This window comes from Ovis canadensis, chromosome 17, assembly GCF_042477335.2.
Source record: "Ovis canadensis isolate MfBH-ARS-UI-01 breed Bighorn chromosome 17, ARS-UI_OviCan_v2, whole genome shotgun sequence".
Classification (NCBI taxonomy): Eukaryota; Metazoa; Chordata; class Mammalia; order Artiodactyla; family Bovidae; genus Ovis; species Ovis canadensis.
The window spans coordinates 82169055-82184640 of record NC_091261.1 but is presented as its reverse complement, the minus strand read 5'-3'; the positions used below and the strand labels follow the sequence as shown (position 1 = coordinate 82184640).

Genomic DNA, 15586 nt, shown 5'->3' with positions numbered 1-15586 from the left:
TGTTGGCTAAACGGGAGATCTGCTAGTCTGCCTTCATCACAAAAACCACAGGACAGGGCACTACACAATCAGGAGCGTGGTCACAATGGGGTTTTGGTTGGAACTGCCTGGGGGTGTTTGTTTAAGGTCTCACATGTTACTAAGCCAAAGGACTAGCGCAGAAAGACACAAAGAAAATCATTTTCCCTATAAAACAGGTCCAGCTGTTCAGACAGCAGTGATGTTCAGAGCGACATGCTAGGAGGCAAACGACCTTGGCGCAGCCGCAGCATAAACAGGCGTGCCACCTGACACGCGAGGCTCCCTACAGACCCAGCTTGGCGGTTCTCCAGCATCTTCTCTTGGCGTTGTGCCTGATTTTATCATCACTTTTCACTCGAATTCGTTGGGGAATGGGACAACTCTGCTTTTGTTTCTTGGCCTGGAATCACTTGATTCTGACAGTCTTATGAGAAGACACAGCGGAGAGCAAACTCAGCCACACACAGGACGGCGGGGAAGACGAGTGAGCCCACCTGTCAGGGGAGCTGAACGCCAACAAATCCAGCAGCTCCTCTCCCAGCGGCACAGCGCTCCCTATAGTATCAAAGCAGTCCCTAGTGACCCCGGCTTCCGCGGGCCCCTCTGACAGGGCACACTACGCTCCTCTGGTCTCTGACCACGCTCCCTCTGCCCTTTTCTGAAACTTGCCCTCTAAAGACACCTAAAGTCAGGCATTTCTTCGGCTCAGCTCTCACTTTTTTCTCATCTTGTCCGCTCTCGAGGCTTCAATCCCTATCTCTGTGGAGATGACTCCATGATCTCTGTCACATCCAACAAGTGTTTCAAACTGAACTTACCCGAAACACTTTATCTTAGACGATTAAGCAAAGAGCTTCAATTTTCCTCTTTGATACCATTTTTTCCAGTTTCCCGATCCTTATGCCCCTCACCTCCTCAGCCTCCTCTTCTGCTCATCTCTTAAAAGGACTCACTTGTTCCCTTGTCGGTCTTCCTATCTCACTGCTTCTTAACCTTCCTGGGACAATGGAGCTTTTGAGAATCTAGTGAATGTTCTGCGCTGTTTACTAAAAAGATAAAGACACAGCACATATGCGTGCCCCTCACCCCTCACCGTGACCTCAGTGAGAATCCGTCCTTCACTTGGGACTGTCACTGACACACAGCTTCACCTCCAGATTCTCCTTCCCTCGTATTTTCAAGACGCCTTCTGGATACAGCTTATACGGCCCACTGCATCACAAACGTTAACAACTCCAAACCAGGAATCGCCGTTTCTCCTTAAGAAGCCTCCTCTGCTGATGGCACTCCTCCTCTCGTAAGGGCATCCCCATCCCCCCCGGCCCCCACGCCAGAAGATGTGAAATAGCAACTATGGCCATGCTCTACTACCAAGCCTGCTCTCAGAAACCGCTCTCAACTCCAATCCCACCCCTCTCAGCCTCTCACCCTTCAAGACCTCGTAATCCTTTGCTTCATCCCACACCTGCCATGAGCAGAAGCCCACCACTCTTCTGACAAGAGTCCCATTACCGACTCTGTCTTTGTAAAGGCTCTCATCGCCATCTGCCACAGTCCTCGCCTGCTATATTACTTCACCTCCAGAAGGTCACAATAGCCTCGCTGATTCCCCACCCATTTTTTCCCCGTAATTTCCGCCAGTGTTGACCTATCCCCCTCCACGCTCCAAAACTGACCATGCGCCTGCCTCTTTTTATTTTATTTTTTTCGCCTGCCTCTTTTTAAAGACACTGGTGCATCTTCAATGTGCAGATACAGCCAACTCAGGTCTGCCTCTAGCTTCTTCTATGGTCTGCCGCCTGAACGCTTCGCCAGGACTGATTCCACGGCTCAGACTGTCAGTCTCAGCTGTTATCTTTCTTTCTTTCTTTTAAATACGGAGCACTTCACGAATCTGCGTGTCATCCTTGAGCAGGGGCCATGCTAATCTCTGCATCGTTCCAGTTTTAGCATATGTGCTGCCAAGGCGAGCACTCAGCTATTATCTATCAAAATCACACTCTCCCCTAAAGGCCCAATTCAAACTCCACTCTTCATCTTTGTATCTTCTACATGAGGATTAGGAAAAGGACGCACAGAAAAGGCAAATTCCTAAGGCACTGATTCAGGAAATGAAAGGAAAAAAACTTTTCCCTGAAAATCCTTAAATCTTTCTGGAAGCTGGGTGGTTTTTTTTCTAAATTACTATTCAAATACTAACATTTCAAACAAGAAACCCTCCTTAAACCCAGCATTGTTAACCAACATTAAAGGCTAATAATGTACAATGTAGCTTAAATTATTAAGTAAATATTAACCTCAAAATAAAAAGGTATAATCTAGACCCAGGATTCTAATTCCAGTAGTATCTGTACTTTGATCTTAAGAAAGGAACATCACAGTAAGAAGACTTAATGCTTCACCTGATAAGAAACTGAGGTCAAATAAGTCTACAGCAGTGATAGAAAGCTACCAGACCTAAATCAGCTTCAGATTAGTAAAAATTCTTATCAGATTAAAAAAAAAACTTTCAACTGAAATGTCATAAAACTATTTTTAGTAGTTATATTAAAGGGCTGGAAGATGTCTGAACCTCTCACAGAGGGATGGGTTCACAAGCAAACTTCCCAACAAGTGAAACAGCAATGAGATGTATCACAGAAGCAACGCTGCAGGCAGTATATTCTACTACGATCTAGGACCTTATTTCCTTTAAGCCTGACCTAATCCAAATTTTCTCTTCACTCCTAAGCCTTTTGAGTTCGTGTTAATTTTCAGTTGGACATAGTGAAGCATTTTGCTTCCAAAAAGAATGAACACACTCAAGATTACTTAGAAGACTTTAATTGAAAATCTTTTTTGAAAACATGTTAACACTTGGCAAAAATTGCCCTCTATGGTATTTATAAAACTATGATCATTCAAATTTGAATACATTTTTGAAATAGAAATGTTTATAACAGCAGAACAAGCTAAAATCCTAAAATTAGTCATTACATTAAGGAAAGCAAGGGCTCAGACGGTCAAGAATCCACCTGCAATGCAGGAGACCCAGGTTCGATCCCTGGGCCGGGCAGATCCCTGGAAAACGGAATGGCAACCCACTCCACTGTTCTTGCCTGGAGAATCTCAGGGACAGAGGAGCCTGGCGGGCTGCAGAGCCCATGGACTCGCAGAGTCAGACACGACTGAGCAACGCGCGCATGCGCGCACACACACACAAGCACGGTGTAACGGAAAGCGCTGCAGCAACGGCAACAGGGCCTCAGTCTAGGGTCTCGGGTCTGACTCTGGTTGCACGGCTGCAGGAATTGGCTTCACCGGGAAATGCTTTCTCATTTGACGGGTATCATCACCTTTCTCTCCCTCCAGATGGCTGTTCAAATAAAATGAGGTAATGGACCTGGCACAGTACCTACCACGAAGCGCTCAACAAATACTAGCTTCCTTCGTTCAACAGAAAAGACACGCTCCCAAGAAGATTCAGGCGTGAGGGTGTCTACACTCGCACAAGTCTTCACCAGCACAAAACACGGCAGCTAGTTGGTTCTAATGAAAAGCCAGACCCCCATTTCACGAACGTTTCTGAGGACACACTGGATGGGGACGAGAGCCTGCATGTAACTCTGGAGGACGCCGTTAGAGCAGGGCTGCACACACACACGAAGACCACTAAAATGCCCAGGAATCGGGGTTCAAACGTCTGCAGCCTTTAACGCTGGTAGGAGAGCTCACGCTGCGCGAAGAAAAAGCAAGTCAGATTGGGCCCAGCTCCGGATGACTACTCTAATGAACCAGGAGAGCGACGCGGGCTCATCCTCCTGAGGCGCTAGCAGCGCGGCACTAAAACCCGTTTCGAGGCTGAAAAGAATGCACCACGAACGCCCGCTCGCAAGCTTGCGCAGGAGAGCCCCCGGCGTCGCGGAGGGCACCTCACGAAGGCCGCAGGCGACGGGAGGAAAAGACCACGGGCTAAGGTCGGGGCTGTGCACACCCGCCGCGGCGAGCGTCCGAAGGAATTCGCGGCCGCGCTGCGCGCCCCCGGGCGGAGGGGGCGCCTCGGGGGCCTGGCCCCAGCCCCCCGCCCGCGCCCAGCGACGCCCAGGCCCCAGGCCTCCGCCCCCCGCCCGAGGCCCGCTCGGCGCGCAGACGGCAGCGCAGCCCGGGGGGCCGGGGCCGGGGCCGGCGTCCGGCCGCGGCGCGGGCGAGGCCGCGGCGGCTGCCCCGCCAGGCCCGGGCGGGCGCGGCGGGCTGCGGGTCGCGGGCACACTCACCACACCATGCCGTAGGCGCCCTCGCCGATGTACGAGAGATTGGTGTAGCGCGGCCCCACGTCGAACACCTGCCCGCGGACCATCTCCGGGCCCGCGCCCGCCGCCGCCGCCGCCGCCATGTTGGCTGCCGGGCCGCCGCCGCCGCCGCGCTGCGCTCGACGCTCCGCGGCCGCCGCTCGGCCCACGCCGCGCCTCCCGGGGGACCGGGCCGCCGCAGCTGCCGCCGCTGGCCGGAAAGGAGCGGGGAGGCCGCCGCTCGGGAGAGCCGGGGAGGCACCCGCCGCTCGGACCGACTGCCTGCCTGCCTGACTGACTGACGGGCGGGCCGGCGGGCGGGCGGAGGGCGGGGCGCGCGCCGAGGACGGCGTCGGGGCGGGGCCGGGCGGCGTGCGCGCAGATTGGCTCCCCGCGTGCAGGGGGCGGGGCACGCGGCCGGCGGAAGAGGCGCGCTGGGGGCGGGGCATGGCGGCCGGCGCGGCGGGGCGCGGCCACGGGCGCTCGAGGAGTTGGGGGCGGGGCGGGGCGGGGCGGGGCGGGGCGGGGCGGGGCGGGGCGGGGCGGGGCGCCCCCACCCCGCCCCCGCCCCGCTCGCCGACAGCCAGGCGCTGGGGACCCGCGCGTCAGACCCGAAGGCCTCGCCGACCCCGCCGCAGCCAGCCGTGCCCCGGACCTGGCCTTTGCGCGTGCGCGGTCCACACGAACTTGAGGCCTCGACGCCCGGATAGAAACCGGAAGAGGGACGGAGACCGAGAAAGATATCTGCATCCTGAGACAGGGTGAAAACCCAGGGGTGGAGGCCGAGGGGAGAGTCTGGGACGGGCGGGGCCCCTGCTCGGACAGAGGCTCATTCAACGGGTGTTCCTTACCGTGATCCTGCCGGTCCAGGCTCCCCGGAGTTACCTTCCAGCGGAGACAGACGTGGATGGACAGAAGAAGCGATGAGTCGCAAGGAAGACTGGGCGGGAGACGCCAGTCGTGATGCTGTTATGAAAAAATATGAAGCAGAGTAGGAGGTTCGGGCAACCTAGACAGCATATTAAAAAGCAGAGACATCACTTTGTCAACAAAGGTCTGTCTAGTCAAAGCTACAGTTTTTCCAGTAGTCATGTATGGGTGTGAGAGTTGGACTACAAAGAAAGCTGAGCGCGGAAGAATTGATGCTTTTGAACTGTGGTGTTGGAGAAGACTCTTGAGAGTCCCTGGGACTCCAAGGAGATCCAGCCAGTCCATCCTAAAGGAGATCAGTCCTGGGTGTTCATTGGAAGGACTGATGCTGAAACTCCAGTACTTTGGCCACCTGATGCAAAGAACTGACTCATTTGAAAAGACCCTGATGCTGGGAAGGATTGAGAGCAAGAGGAGAAGGGGATGACGGAGGATGAGATGGTTAGATGGCCTCACGGACTCAATGGACATGAGTTTGAGTAGACTCTGGGAGTTGGTGATGGACAGGGAGGCCTGGTGTGCTGCAGTCCGTGGGGTCGCAAAGAGTCGGACACGACTGAGTAACTGAACTGAACTGAAAGAGGTTCCGGAGTAGGGCATTGAAACACTGAGAAAGACATTAGATTCAGAGACTTGAGACCCAGATCGGTAGACATGAAAAGAACCTCAGACATAGGACATGCTGAAATAAAAACGCAAAGATAGAATCACTGAAAACCAGAGCAAAAAGATCTAGAGAGAAGGAGACAAACACACTGAGGCTCAGAAATAGTCACAGACATCACAAGTTCAAAAATAAGAGTTGGGCTCTTGAAGCAAGTGAACACCGAGAATAGCTAAGACGAAGAGGGGAAACCCATCTCCCCGCTGCTTCTGGACCTCCAGCCACGCCCTCTTTGGAGGGGAATCAGAGTGGGAGACCCTGCATCCTGACTGTCCAGCGCTGTGGTCTTGAGAGCCTGGACTTCCAGGCATCAACAAAACTCAACTAGACAATCTCCAAGCAAAAAAAATAAATGAACCCTCTAGGGAAAGAATGTGTGTGCAGGAGAAAACGGAGTGCTGGAGCCAAAAGCTCCTTTGCAATAAATATATTTAGCCTGTGAAGCAGAACCCAGGTTTAGAAAGCACCTCATTCTTATTCTCAATTAAAAAGAGGACATTGGTGTGAAAGAACAGGCTGAGAAAATGGAGCGTCTCCTGAAATTAAAATCACGATAGCCAAAGTAAAAGTGGTGGTCAGAGCAGTAAAAGGCATATGGAACGACGCAGAAGGGCCGATCAGCAACGTAGAAGACAACTATGAGGAAAAGTAAGTGATGAAGCTCCTGGAGAAGAAAACGCACAGGAGAACGCCACAGAGAGTCGAGCTATAGGCACCCCCGAAGAAGACAGCAAATCCATTAGACGTGATAAATTATACCGAAAGAAATTTTGCCTTCGGTCTAAAAAGATCTGGGGTGGAGGGGGAGAATTGAGTGAGTTCTCTGAATCCAGAAAAATAAACAGAAACCAACTTCAAGAAATAATCTGGAGGGGCCTCCCTGGTGGCTCAGTAGTAAAAAAAAAAAAAAAAAAAAAATGCCCAATGCAGAAGACACTCCCTCTGTCCCAGGTCCGGGAAGATCCCACATGCTGTGGAGCAGCTGAGCCTACACGCAGCAACTGCTGAAGCCCGTAGAGCCTGCTCTGCAACAAGAGAAGCCGCTGCAATGAGAAGCCTGCACATGGCAAGGAAGAGTAACCCCCACTCTCAGCACCTAGAGAAAACCCACACAGCAGGAAGACCCAGCACAACCAAAAGTTAATTAATGAATTAAAAAAATAATAGTCTGGAAAAGTCCTGAATTCTCAGAGATAGAAAAACACAGTATTTGATCATTTAAGAGAGAGAGAGAAAAAAAAAGGACTATTTGAAAAGCTGAAAGCTGGGCCTTCCCTAGTGGTCCAGTGGTTAAGAGCACCATCTAATGCAGGGGACGCAGATTTGATCCCTGGCTGGGAAACGAAGATCCTGTATGTTTCAAAGCACAGCCGAAAACTAAAAAGCTGAAAGCTGGTTTTCTGCAGATGTCTCCTCTGTAATAATAAAATGCCAAATAAAAATGGGAACAAGTTGGCAGGAGTCTGAGAGGGTAGGTTATCCATTAGACAACCTACAGGGGCTTCGGCTCCACGTTTTCCAAACTGTCGACGATTACCCGCAGGAGCCCTGCACTCAGACCGCAAGGTAGAGCTTGAACCTTGGCTTTTCTGCTTACTACCTGTATGACTTTGGCCTCAGTTTCCCCACTCTTAAAACAGAGATCACAACAGCACTTACCTCCCTATTGCACAGAATAAGACAACAGATGCAAAGCTCCTGGCACCTAATCAGTTCAGTACAGTTCAGTTCAGTCGCTCAGTCGTGTCCAACTCTGCGACCCCATGAATCCCAGCACACCAGGCCTCCCTGTTCATCACCAACTCCCGGAGCTCACTCAGACTCACGTCCATCGAGTCCGTGATGCCATCCAGCCATCTCATCCTCGGTCGTCCCCTTCTCCTCCTGCCCCCAATCCCTCCCAGCTTCAGAGTTTTTTCCAATGAGTCAAGTCTTCGCATGAGGTGGCCAAAGTACTGGAGCTTCAGCTTTAGCACCATTCCTTCCAAAGAAATCCCAGGGTTGATCTTCAGAATGGACTGGTTGGATCTCCTTGCTGTCCAAGGGACTCTCAAGAGTCTTCTCCAACACCACAGTTCAAAAGCATCAATTCTTCGGCGCTCAGCTTTCTTCACAGTCCAACTCTCACATCCATACATGACCACAGGAAAAACCATAGCCTTGACTAGACGGACCTTAGTCAGCAAAGTAATGTCTCTGCTTTTGAATATACTATCTAGGTTGGTCATAACTTTTCTTCCAAGGAGTAAGCATCTTTTAATTTCATGGCTGCAGTCACCATCTGCAGTGATTTTGGAGCCCCCCAAAATAAAGTCTGACACTGTTTCTACTGTTTCCCCACCTATTTCCCATGAAGTGATGGGACCAGATGCCATGATCTTCGTTTTCTGAATGTTGAGCTTTAAGCCAACTTTTTCACTCTCCTCTTTAACTTTCTTCAAGAGGCTTTTTAGTTCCTCTTCACTTTCTGCCATAAGGGTGGTGTCATCTGCATATCTGAGGTTATTGATATTTCTCCCGGCAATCTTGATTCCAGCTTGTGCTTCTTCTAGCCCAGCGTTTCTCATGCTGTACTCTGCATATAAGTTAAATAAGCAGGGTGACAATATACAGCCTTGACGTACTCCTTTTCCTATTTGGAACCAGTTTGTTGCATGTTCAGTTCTAACTGTTGCTTCCTGACCTGCATACAGATTTCTCAAGAGGCAGGTTAGGTGGTCTGGTATTCCCATCTCTTTCAGAATTTCCCACAGTTTGTTGTGATCCACACAGTCAAAGGCTTTGGCATAGTCAATAAAGCAGAAATAGATGTTTTTCTGGAACGCTCTTGCTTTTTCGATCATCCAGGGGATGTTGGCAATTTGATCTCTGGTTCCTCTGCCTTTTCTAAAACCAGCTTGAACATCAGAAAGTTCACGGTTCACGTATTGCTGAAGCCTGGCTTGGAGAATTTTGAGCATTCCTTTACTAGCATGTGAGATGCGTGCAATTGTGCCATACTTTGAGCATTCTTGGGCATTGCCTTTCTTTGGGATTGGAATGAAAACTGACCATTTCCAGTCCTGTGGCCACTGCTGAGTTTTTCAGATTTGCTGGCATATTGAGTGCAGCACTTTCACAGCATCATCTTTCAGGATCTGAAACAGCTCCACTGGAATTCCATCACCTCCACTAGCTCTGTTCTAGCGATGCTTTCCAAGGCCCACTCGACTGCTCGGTATATGTCATCTCTGATCACTATCGACCCCACCCAGACCTGTCCCTCATCTCAGGCTTCTGGGTCCTACCACCACCCAGGTCCTGCAGCTGAGGTCTGGGGATGCTCCTCGCAATGCATCTTACCTTACTCCCAACCCCTCCCTGCATCTGACCCATTGCAAACTCCTATACATTCTATTTTTTCAGTATTTTGGAAATCACTGCTACTCAAAGTGTGGCCTTCAGACCAGCATCAGGTGAGGGTCTGTTCGGAACACAATATCCTGGGCCCCACCCCAGATCTACTGACTCAGGATCTGCATTTTAACAAGATCCCTAGTGGTTTCATATGCATCTGACACTTTGGGAAAGCACTGTTTTATTTTCTTTTTAGCTGAGATATAAGTGATGTATGACAGCGCCTGCCCTCCACCCTGATTTTGCCCGCTCCCCGTGCTCCAGACAGACCAGACAGCTCTCAGCTCTTTTCTGCCCTCCAACCTCGCCACGTACCTGTGTCTCTGCGGGTAACGTGTCGTCTCCTCATTCTTCTAGCATCTGTGGGCGTTTTAAAGTCACTGACTTTCTCCGGAGAACTTCTCTTGCCTGGTTCTGTGGTCGCTAAGCAACCCTGTGATGAGAGTCTGGCTTCCCTTGTGGTCTTCGACAGGGAAAGTGCACTGACCAGGAGACAGCCCTGCTCAGGTCCTTTGGCAATTGCTGTTCCCTCCGAGATGGGGTTTAGATACACATCAGCCTCTGCCGAGTCAGGCTGGCACGAGCCAGGCCCGGTGGGGAGAATCACCTAGCTAGACTGACAACGACAAATTTCCAGAAGCAGGGAGCTGAGAACCTGAGAACATGGCTCTGGAGAGCCAGGAGCCCACGGAAGCCGCTATCCAAGCCTAAGTGAAAGTTGCTCAGTCGCGTCAGACTCTTTGCGACCCCATGGACTATACATACAGTCCACGGACTTCTGCAGGCCAGAATACTTGAGTGGATAGCTGTTCCCTTCTTCCGGAGATCTTCCCAACCCAGGGATCAAACCCAGGTCTCCCACATTGCAGGCGGATTCTTTACCAGCTGAGCCAGCAGGGAAGCCCAAGACCTAAGCCCCTGCTTAGAGGGCTTGCTGGATGTCTTCCTGAGTGTCCCTCTAGAGGCGACAGTGCGCAGATCTGTGGTCTTGGAAGACATGGGCATCTGTTGTTTTCTGCCTACATTGACCCCTTCTCCTTCTGGTAGCAACAATCCAGTTTTCTTTCTGTGGGGGGTGAACTCTCCCTTCTACACACTTAGAGCATTTGGCCCCACCCCCCCAAGTCAGGAATAAGCTTGTGACCCAGGGATCCCCAGTCAGAGTCACAGATGTTGGTTCAAAAGATGAGCGTGAGACCTGATCCAAGCCAATGGCACTTAGCCCAGCCTTCTGCAGAAGCAACTAGAAAGGGGCACTTCCCTTCCGCCAAGGTTGCCAGGGCAGGGGGTATGGGACTGGGGCCAAACACGCCACAGCCTGAGAACCACCCTCCAGGGTAAAGCTGGGACGGGGAAGCAGGGTCCAGGGACGGAGCCAATTTCCTGACGACACGGTCTAACGATTCAGCCAAGGCTGGACTTCACAAGTGCGTGAGACAATATCTATTCTCCTTTTTAACTGAAGTCAATTTGAGGTAGGGTTTGTCACTTGCAACCACAAGAGTCTGTGACTAATACACGACCCAACTAACTCCCTTTTCTGCAAAAATTGCTCAGAATCATACAATAAATCACTGGGACATGAATCAGAAACTCATGAATGATGAAATGAGAGAAAAGAACTGGCAGTGAGCCTCGAAACCAGCTAAAGATGGAGAGATAACTGAATAAAAACACCACTCAGTAGAGACTGAGGCTGATGAGCTGAAGTAATTGTTGTTGCTATGGTAACAAACAAACGGCAAAAGGGAAAAATTGAGAAAGAGAATTTTTTTTAAACCGGGGTTTTAACCTCAGATTAATGCAATGGAAACCAGAGAGGAAGATAGAGGGAAAAGCAAGGTACTAAGCCTTCGTTTTGCATAAAACGGAGAAAAGAGTTCTTGTAAAAGATCGCGTAATTTCTTTTTTTTTCAGTGTAAAAAGTTTTATGTCTGCCTGATCGACTATTTACCGCTTTTGTTGTGGTCCAGTCGCCGCGTCCTGACTCCTCTGTCCTCCACTCTCTCCCGGAGTTTGCTCAAGTTTGTGCTTATGAGTCAGTGATGCTATCTGGCCATCTCATCTTCTGCCACACCCTTCTCCTTTTGCCTTCAATCTTCCCCAGCATCAGGGTCTTTTTCAGTGAGGTAGCTCTTCGTGTCAAGTTACAAGAGATAAAGGGAAGAAGGTAATTCAAACAACAAAAATCGAGACCTATAACCAGAGGTGTAATAGACCCTTTCCTCACATTGTAATCAGAAAAGAAATGGCAAGGAATCATTAAAAAAAATAAATAAAGTCAAAATACTAGAAAATTAGATGACAGAAAGTTAAAGTAGGTCTAACAAATAAGGGAAATGTTAAAAAAAAAAACACCTAAGTAGCTAAAATCCCTGTATAAAAATATGAAAATCTCAGCTCAAAGGACAAACTCTGAGTATTTACTGTTGTTAGCAAAGATGGTCAAAAGAGCAGACAGACATTGTATATTAACACATGCATTTGGAACCTAGAAAGACTGATAAACGTGTTTGCAGGGCAGCGATGGCGACCCAGGACAGACTGTGGACACGGTGGGAGAAGGGGGGGACGAACAGAGACGGCAGCCTGGAAACATGTTCATTACCGTGTGCAAACCAGGCAGCAGGTGGGGATTTGCCTTGCGACACCCTGGATGGGTGGGGTGGGGAGGGAGAAGGGGGGTGGCTCACGTGGGAGGGACGTACGTCTACCTGTGGCTGACTCATGCTGAGCTATGGCAGAAACACAATATTGTAAAGTGCTTATCCCCCGATAAAAAAAAGACAAGACGCGCCAAAAAATACACACAGAATAAAAAGTCATTGCGAAACCAACTTCACCATATTACACAGCAGCAGAAAACAGGAGACGAATAATCTTTGGAAATACAACGAATAGAGAAGCCCAGCTAGAGTAAAGTTTATCACAGTGAAACCCATGACCTAGATGGGGGCATATACAGCCAGGATAAAGATAAGGGGAACAGCACCATAATAAGGCTTAAAAGCACAGGCAGAGTCCTACACCTACATAGAATGCAGAAGATATCTTGCCACAAATAGGCCTTTGCTTTGATTGCTGACTTGTTTGGCCATGAGGCATGTGGGATCTCAGTTCCCAGATCAGGGACCTCACTGGTAGCCCTGCAGCAGAAGCCCGGAGTCTCAACCGCTGAGCCACGAGGGAAGTCCTGACCGGCAAAACGTTATACTACGCATATCTCACCACCAAAAGATCAACTGGCTACATTTCCAATAGCTGATTTCTGGAGTCTCTCTAGTTCCATCGAACTGTGGGTCTACCCTTGTGGCAGTATCAGAGTATTAATTCAAAATTTGTCTTTTGGCTGTGCCATGCGGCATGTAGTTCCCCAGTCAGGGGATCGAACTTGCTCCCCCTGCACCGGAAGCTCGGAGTGTCAGCCGCTGGACCACTGGGGAAGCCCCCGGACTGTCTCAATCACTGCAGCTGTAAAGGAAGTCTCAACGTCAGATGCTGGGGGTCCTCTAACTTCATTCATGTTTTTCTAAACTGTTTGAAATACTATATTTCTTTCGACTCCCAATATCAATTTCGGTCATGGCTTTCCTTCCAAGGAGCAAGGGTCTTTTAATTTCACGGCTGCAGTCACCATCTGCAGTGAATCTGGAACTATGACCAACCTAGACAGCACATTAAAAAGCAGAGACATCGCTTTGCCAACAAAGGTCCATCCTGCCAAAGCTATATGGTTTTCCCAGTGGTCACGTATGGATGTGAGAGTTGGACTGTAAAGAAAGCTGAGCGCCGAAGAATTGATGCTTTTGAACTGTGGTGTTGGAGAAGACTCTTGAGAGTCCCTTGGACTGCAAGGAGATCCAACCAGTCCATTCTAAAGGAGATCAGTCCGGGGTGTTCAGTGGAGGGACTGATGCCGAAGCTGAAACGCCAATACTTTGGCCACTGGATGCGAAGAACTGACTCACTGGAAAAGACCCTAATGCTGGGAAAGATTGAAGGCGGGAGAAGGGGATGACAGAGGATGAGATGGTTGGATGGCATCACCAACTCAATGAACATGAGTTTGAGTAAACTCTGGGAATTGGTGATGGACAGGGGGGCTTGGCATGTTGCAGTCCATGGGGTCGCAAAGAGTGGGACATGGCTGAGTGACTGAACTGAACTGGTCAATTTGGACTGTGGCGCTGGAGAAGACTCTTGAGGGTCCCTCGGACTGCAAGGAGATCAAACCAGTCCATCCTAAACGAAATCAGTCCTGAATATTCATTGGAGACTGGTGCTGAAGCTTCCAAACGATTTCTTTCAATTTCTATTCTTTTTAGCCTTGCCATGTAGCCTGGCCCCTGAGCAGAAGGGGTTATGGTCAGATGGCAGAACTTCCCCACATGGTCATTTAGGGCCAAGAACAGGAATCCAACTCTGTCCCGTTTCTTCAGAAAAAGTCACTCAGTGGTCCATATACATATCATCTGCCTATTCTCTCTGGTAACCAAGGAAATGCAATGAAAACTACTCGAGTTCAACCCCTGGGCTGGGAGGAGGGCATGGCAACCCACTCCAGCACTCCTGCCTGGAGGATCCCACCGACAGAGGACCCAGGCGGGCTATACGTAGTCCACGGGGGTTGCTAAGAGTCGGACACGCCTGCAGTGCCTTAGCACGCGCGCAACCAAGGAAACGCAGCAAAACCACGAGCAATGCTGTTGTACACGCCGTGCTGGCTGCGCTCAGCCGCGTCCCACTCTCTGACCCACGGACCGTAGCCTGCCAGGGGCCCCGTCCATGGGATTTCCAGGCAAGAAGGCTGGGGTGGGCAGCCATCGCCCACAGCAGGGGTTTATACTCCTTACATCGATGAGTTGTAGAGTCCGGTGGAACCAAGCGCAGGTGAGGACGGGGAGCGTGGACACGCCGTGTGCCAGGGGCTGCCGCACGGCACAGGCCCTTTGCGCAGCCCTCGGCGGGGGTGAAGATGCGTCCTGCACCCAAATGGTCGCCCAGCTCCCGGTACCAGGCTCTGCAACTGCCGTGTTGAAACTCCTGACGATTTATCCCAGGGCCCCGTTTTGCTCTGTATCAGGCCCTGCAAATTCTGTGGCCAGTCCCAGCCGGAGGTTCCACTCCTCAGTACGTGGGCACCCGGACCCTGACCGAGGATGTTCACAGCAGCTCTGTTTCTGCAAGAAGCCAGAGCCCCACCCCACCCCCTCGCCCCCAACACAGATGAATCCCAGAAGGACACCATGAATAACAAGGACAGGGAGCAGAATGCGGCCAGCAGGGGCCCCGTCAGAATGACAAGCAGGATGAACAGGCAGTGTCAGGAGACGCACAGGCGGGCAAGTCCACACAGAAACCCTTTACAGCACGAGGCAGAGGCTGGGCAAGGTTGCTCCCAGGTTGGCTGATAGGCCCATAGTTACGACCAGTTACGTCTCATCTGTGACTTTGCTTCTCATGCGTTTGTGTCAAACGCTTGATGGAAGAACCGGCCCAGGCTGGATGAGGGGGCCGTGACAGGCGGCTGTCCTTGGCAGGGACGCGCAGGCTGGACACAAGCGGCAGCTGCCTAGAACTAGCTTCCCCCCTGAGGCCCCGGTCACACAGGGCTACACAACGGACCTCAAGAGGACCAAACTGCGGCCTGTTTCCGTTAGGTGTGTCCACGCTGTCCCGACTCGTACATGTCTGCACCTCGTACATGAAATCTGTTTCATTTCGGCAACTTTCTGTTGCTTGCCTTTCTGGGCAAAATGGTGAATTTCATTTTCAGAGGTGGGTTTTTTTTTTGGTTTCATTTCTAAACATCTACCTTGGTTGTTCTGTTGCACACCCGGAGTCTTGGTTTCCTTCTCCTTTCCAAGATCTGTCCTGTCCTGCCTGTCATTTCACTTCCATAATTTAGCAATGGAGGCGGGGGGGGGGGGGGGGGGGGGGGGAGGGGGGGAGGGGAGAGGGGGAGGGGAGGGGAGGGAGGGGGGGAGGGGAGAGGGGGAGGGGAGGGGAGGGGAGGGAGGAGGGGAGGGGAGAGGGGGAGGGGAGGGGAGGGAGGAGAGGAGGGGAGAGGGGGAGGGGAGGGGAGGGAGGAGAGGAGGGGAGAGGGGGAGGGGAGGGGAGGGAGGAGAGGAGGGGAGAGGGGGAGGGGAGGGGAGGGGAGAGGGGGAGGGGAGGGGAGAGGAGAGGGGGAAGGGAGGGGAGGGGAGAGGGGGAGGGGAGGGGAGGGAGGAGGGGAGGAGGCAGGTGCCCCAGTCGAGCTGTGAGAAGCAGTGGGAAGTGGTCTCAGGAGCAGCCTCCTGTGGCACCG

General features: G+C 51.4%; 1 protein-coding gene and 1 non-coding gene across 2 annotated transcripts in view; both read right to left on the bottom strand.

Moving 5' to 3' along the window:
* Nucleotides 1-4642, bottom strand: part of MAPK1 (mitogen-activated protein kinase 1) — a 53317-nt gene extending 48675 nt beyond the window's left edge. Inside the window, exon 1 of the mRNA XM_069558418.1 lies at nt 4275-4642. Coding sequence (XP_069414519.1) covers nt 4275-4393 — 119 coding nt within the window. The 5' untranslated portion in view covers nt 4394-4642. The remainder of the gene's footprint in view (nt 1-4274) is intronic.
* On the bottom strand, nt 1892-1995 carry LOC138423008 (U6 spliceosomal RNA). The gene has a single exon (XR_011250114.1). It is a non-coding gene; the product is annotated as a U6 spliceosomal RNA (small nuclear RNA).
* Nucleotides 4643-15586: the final 10944 nt, after the last annotated feature.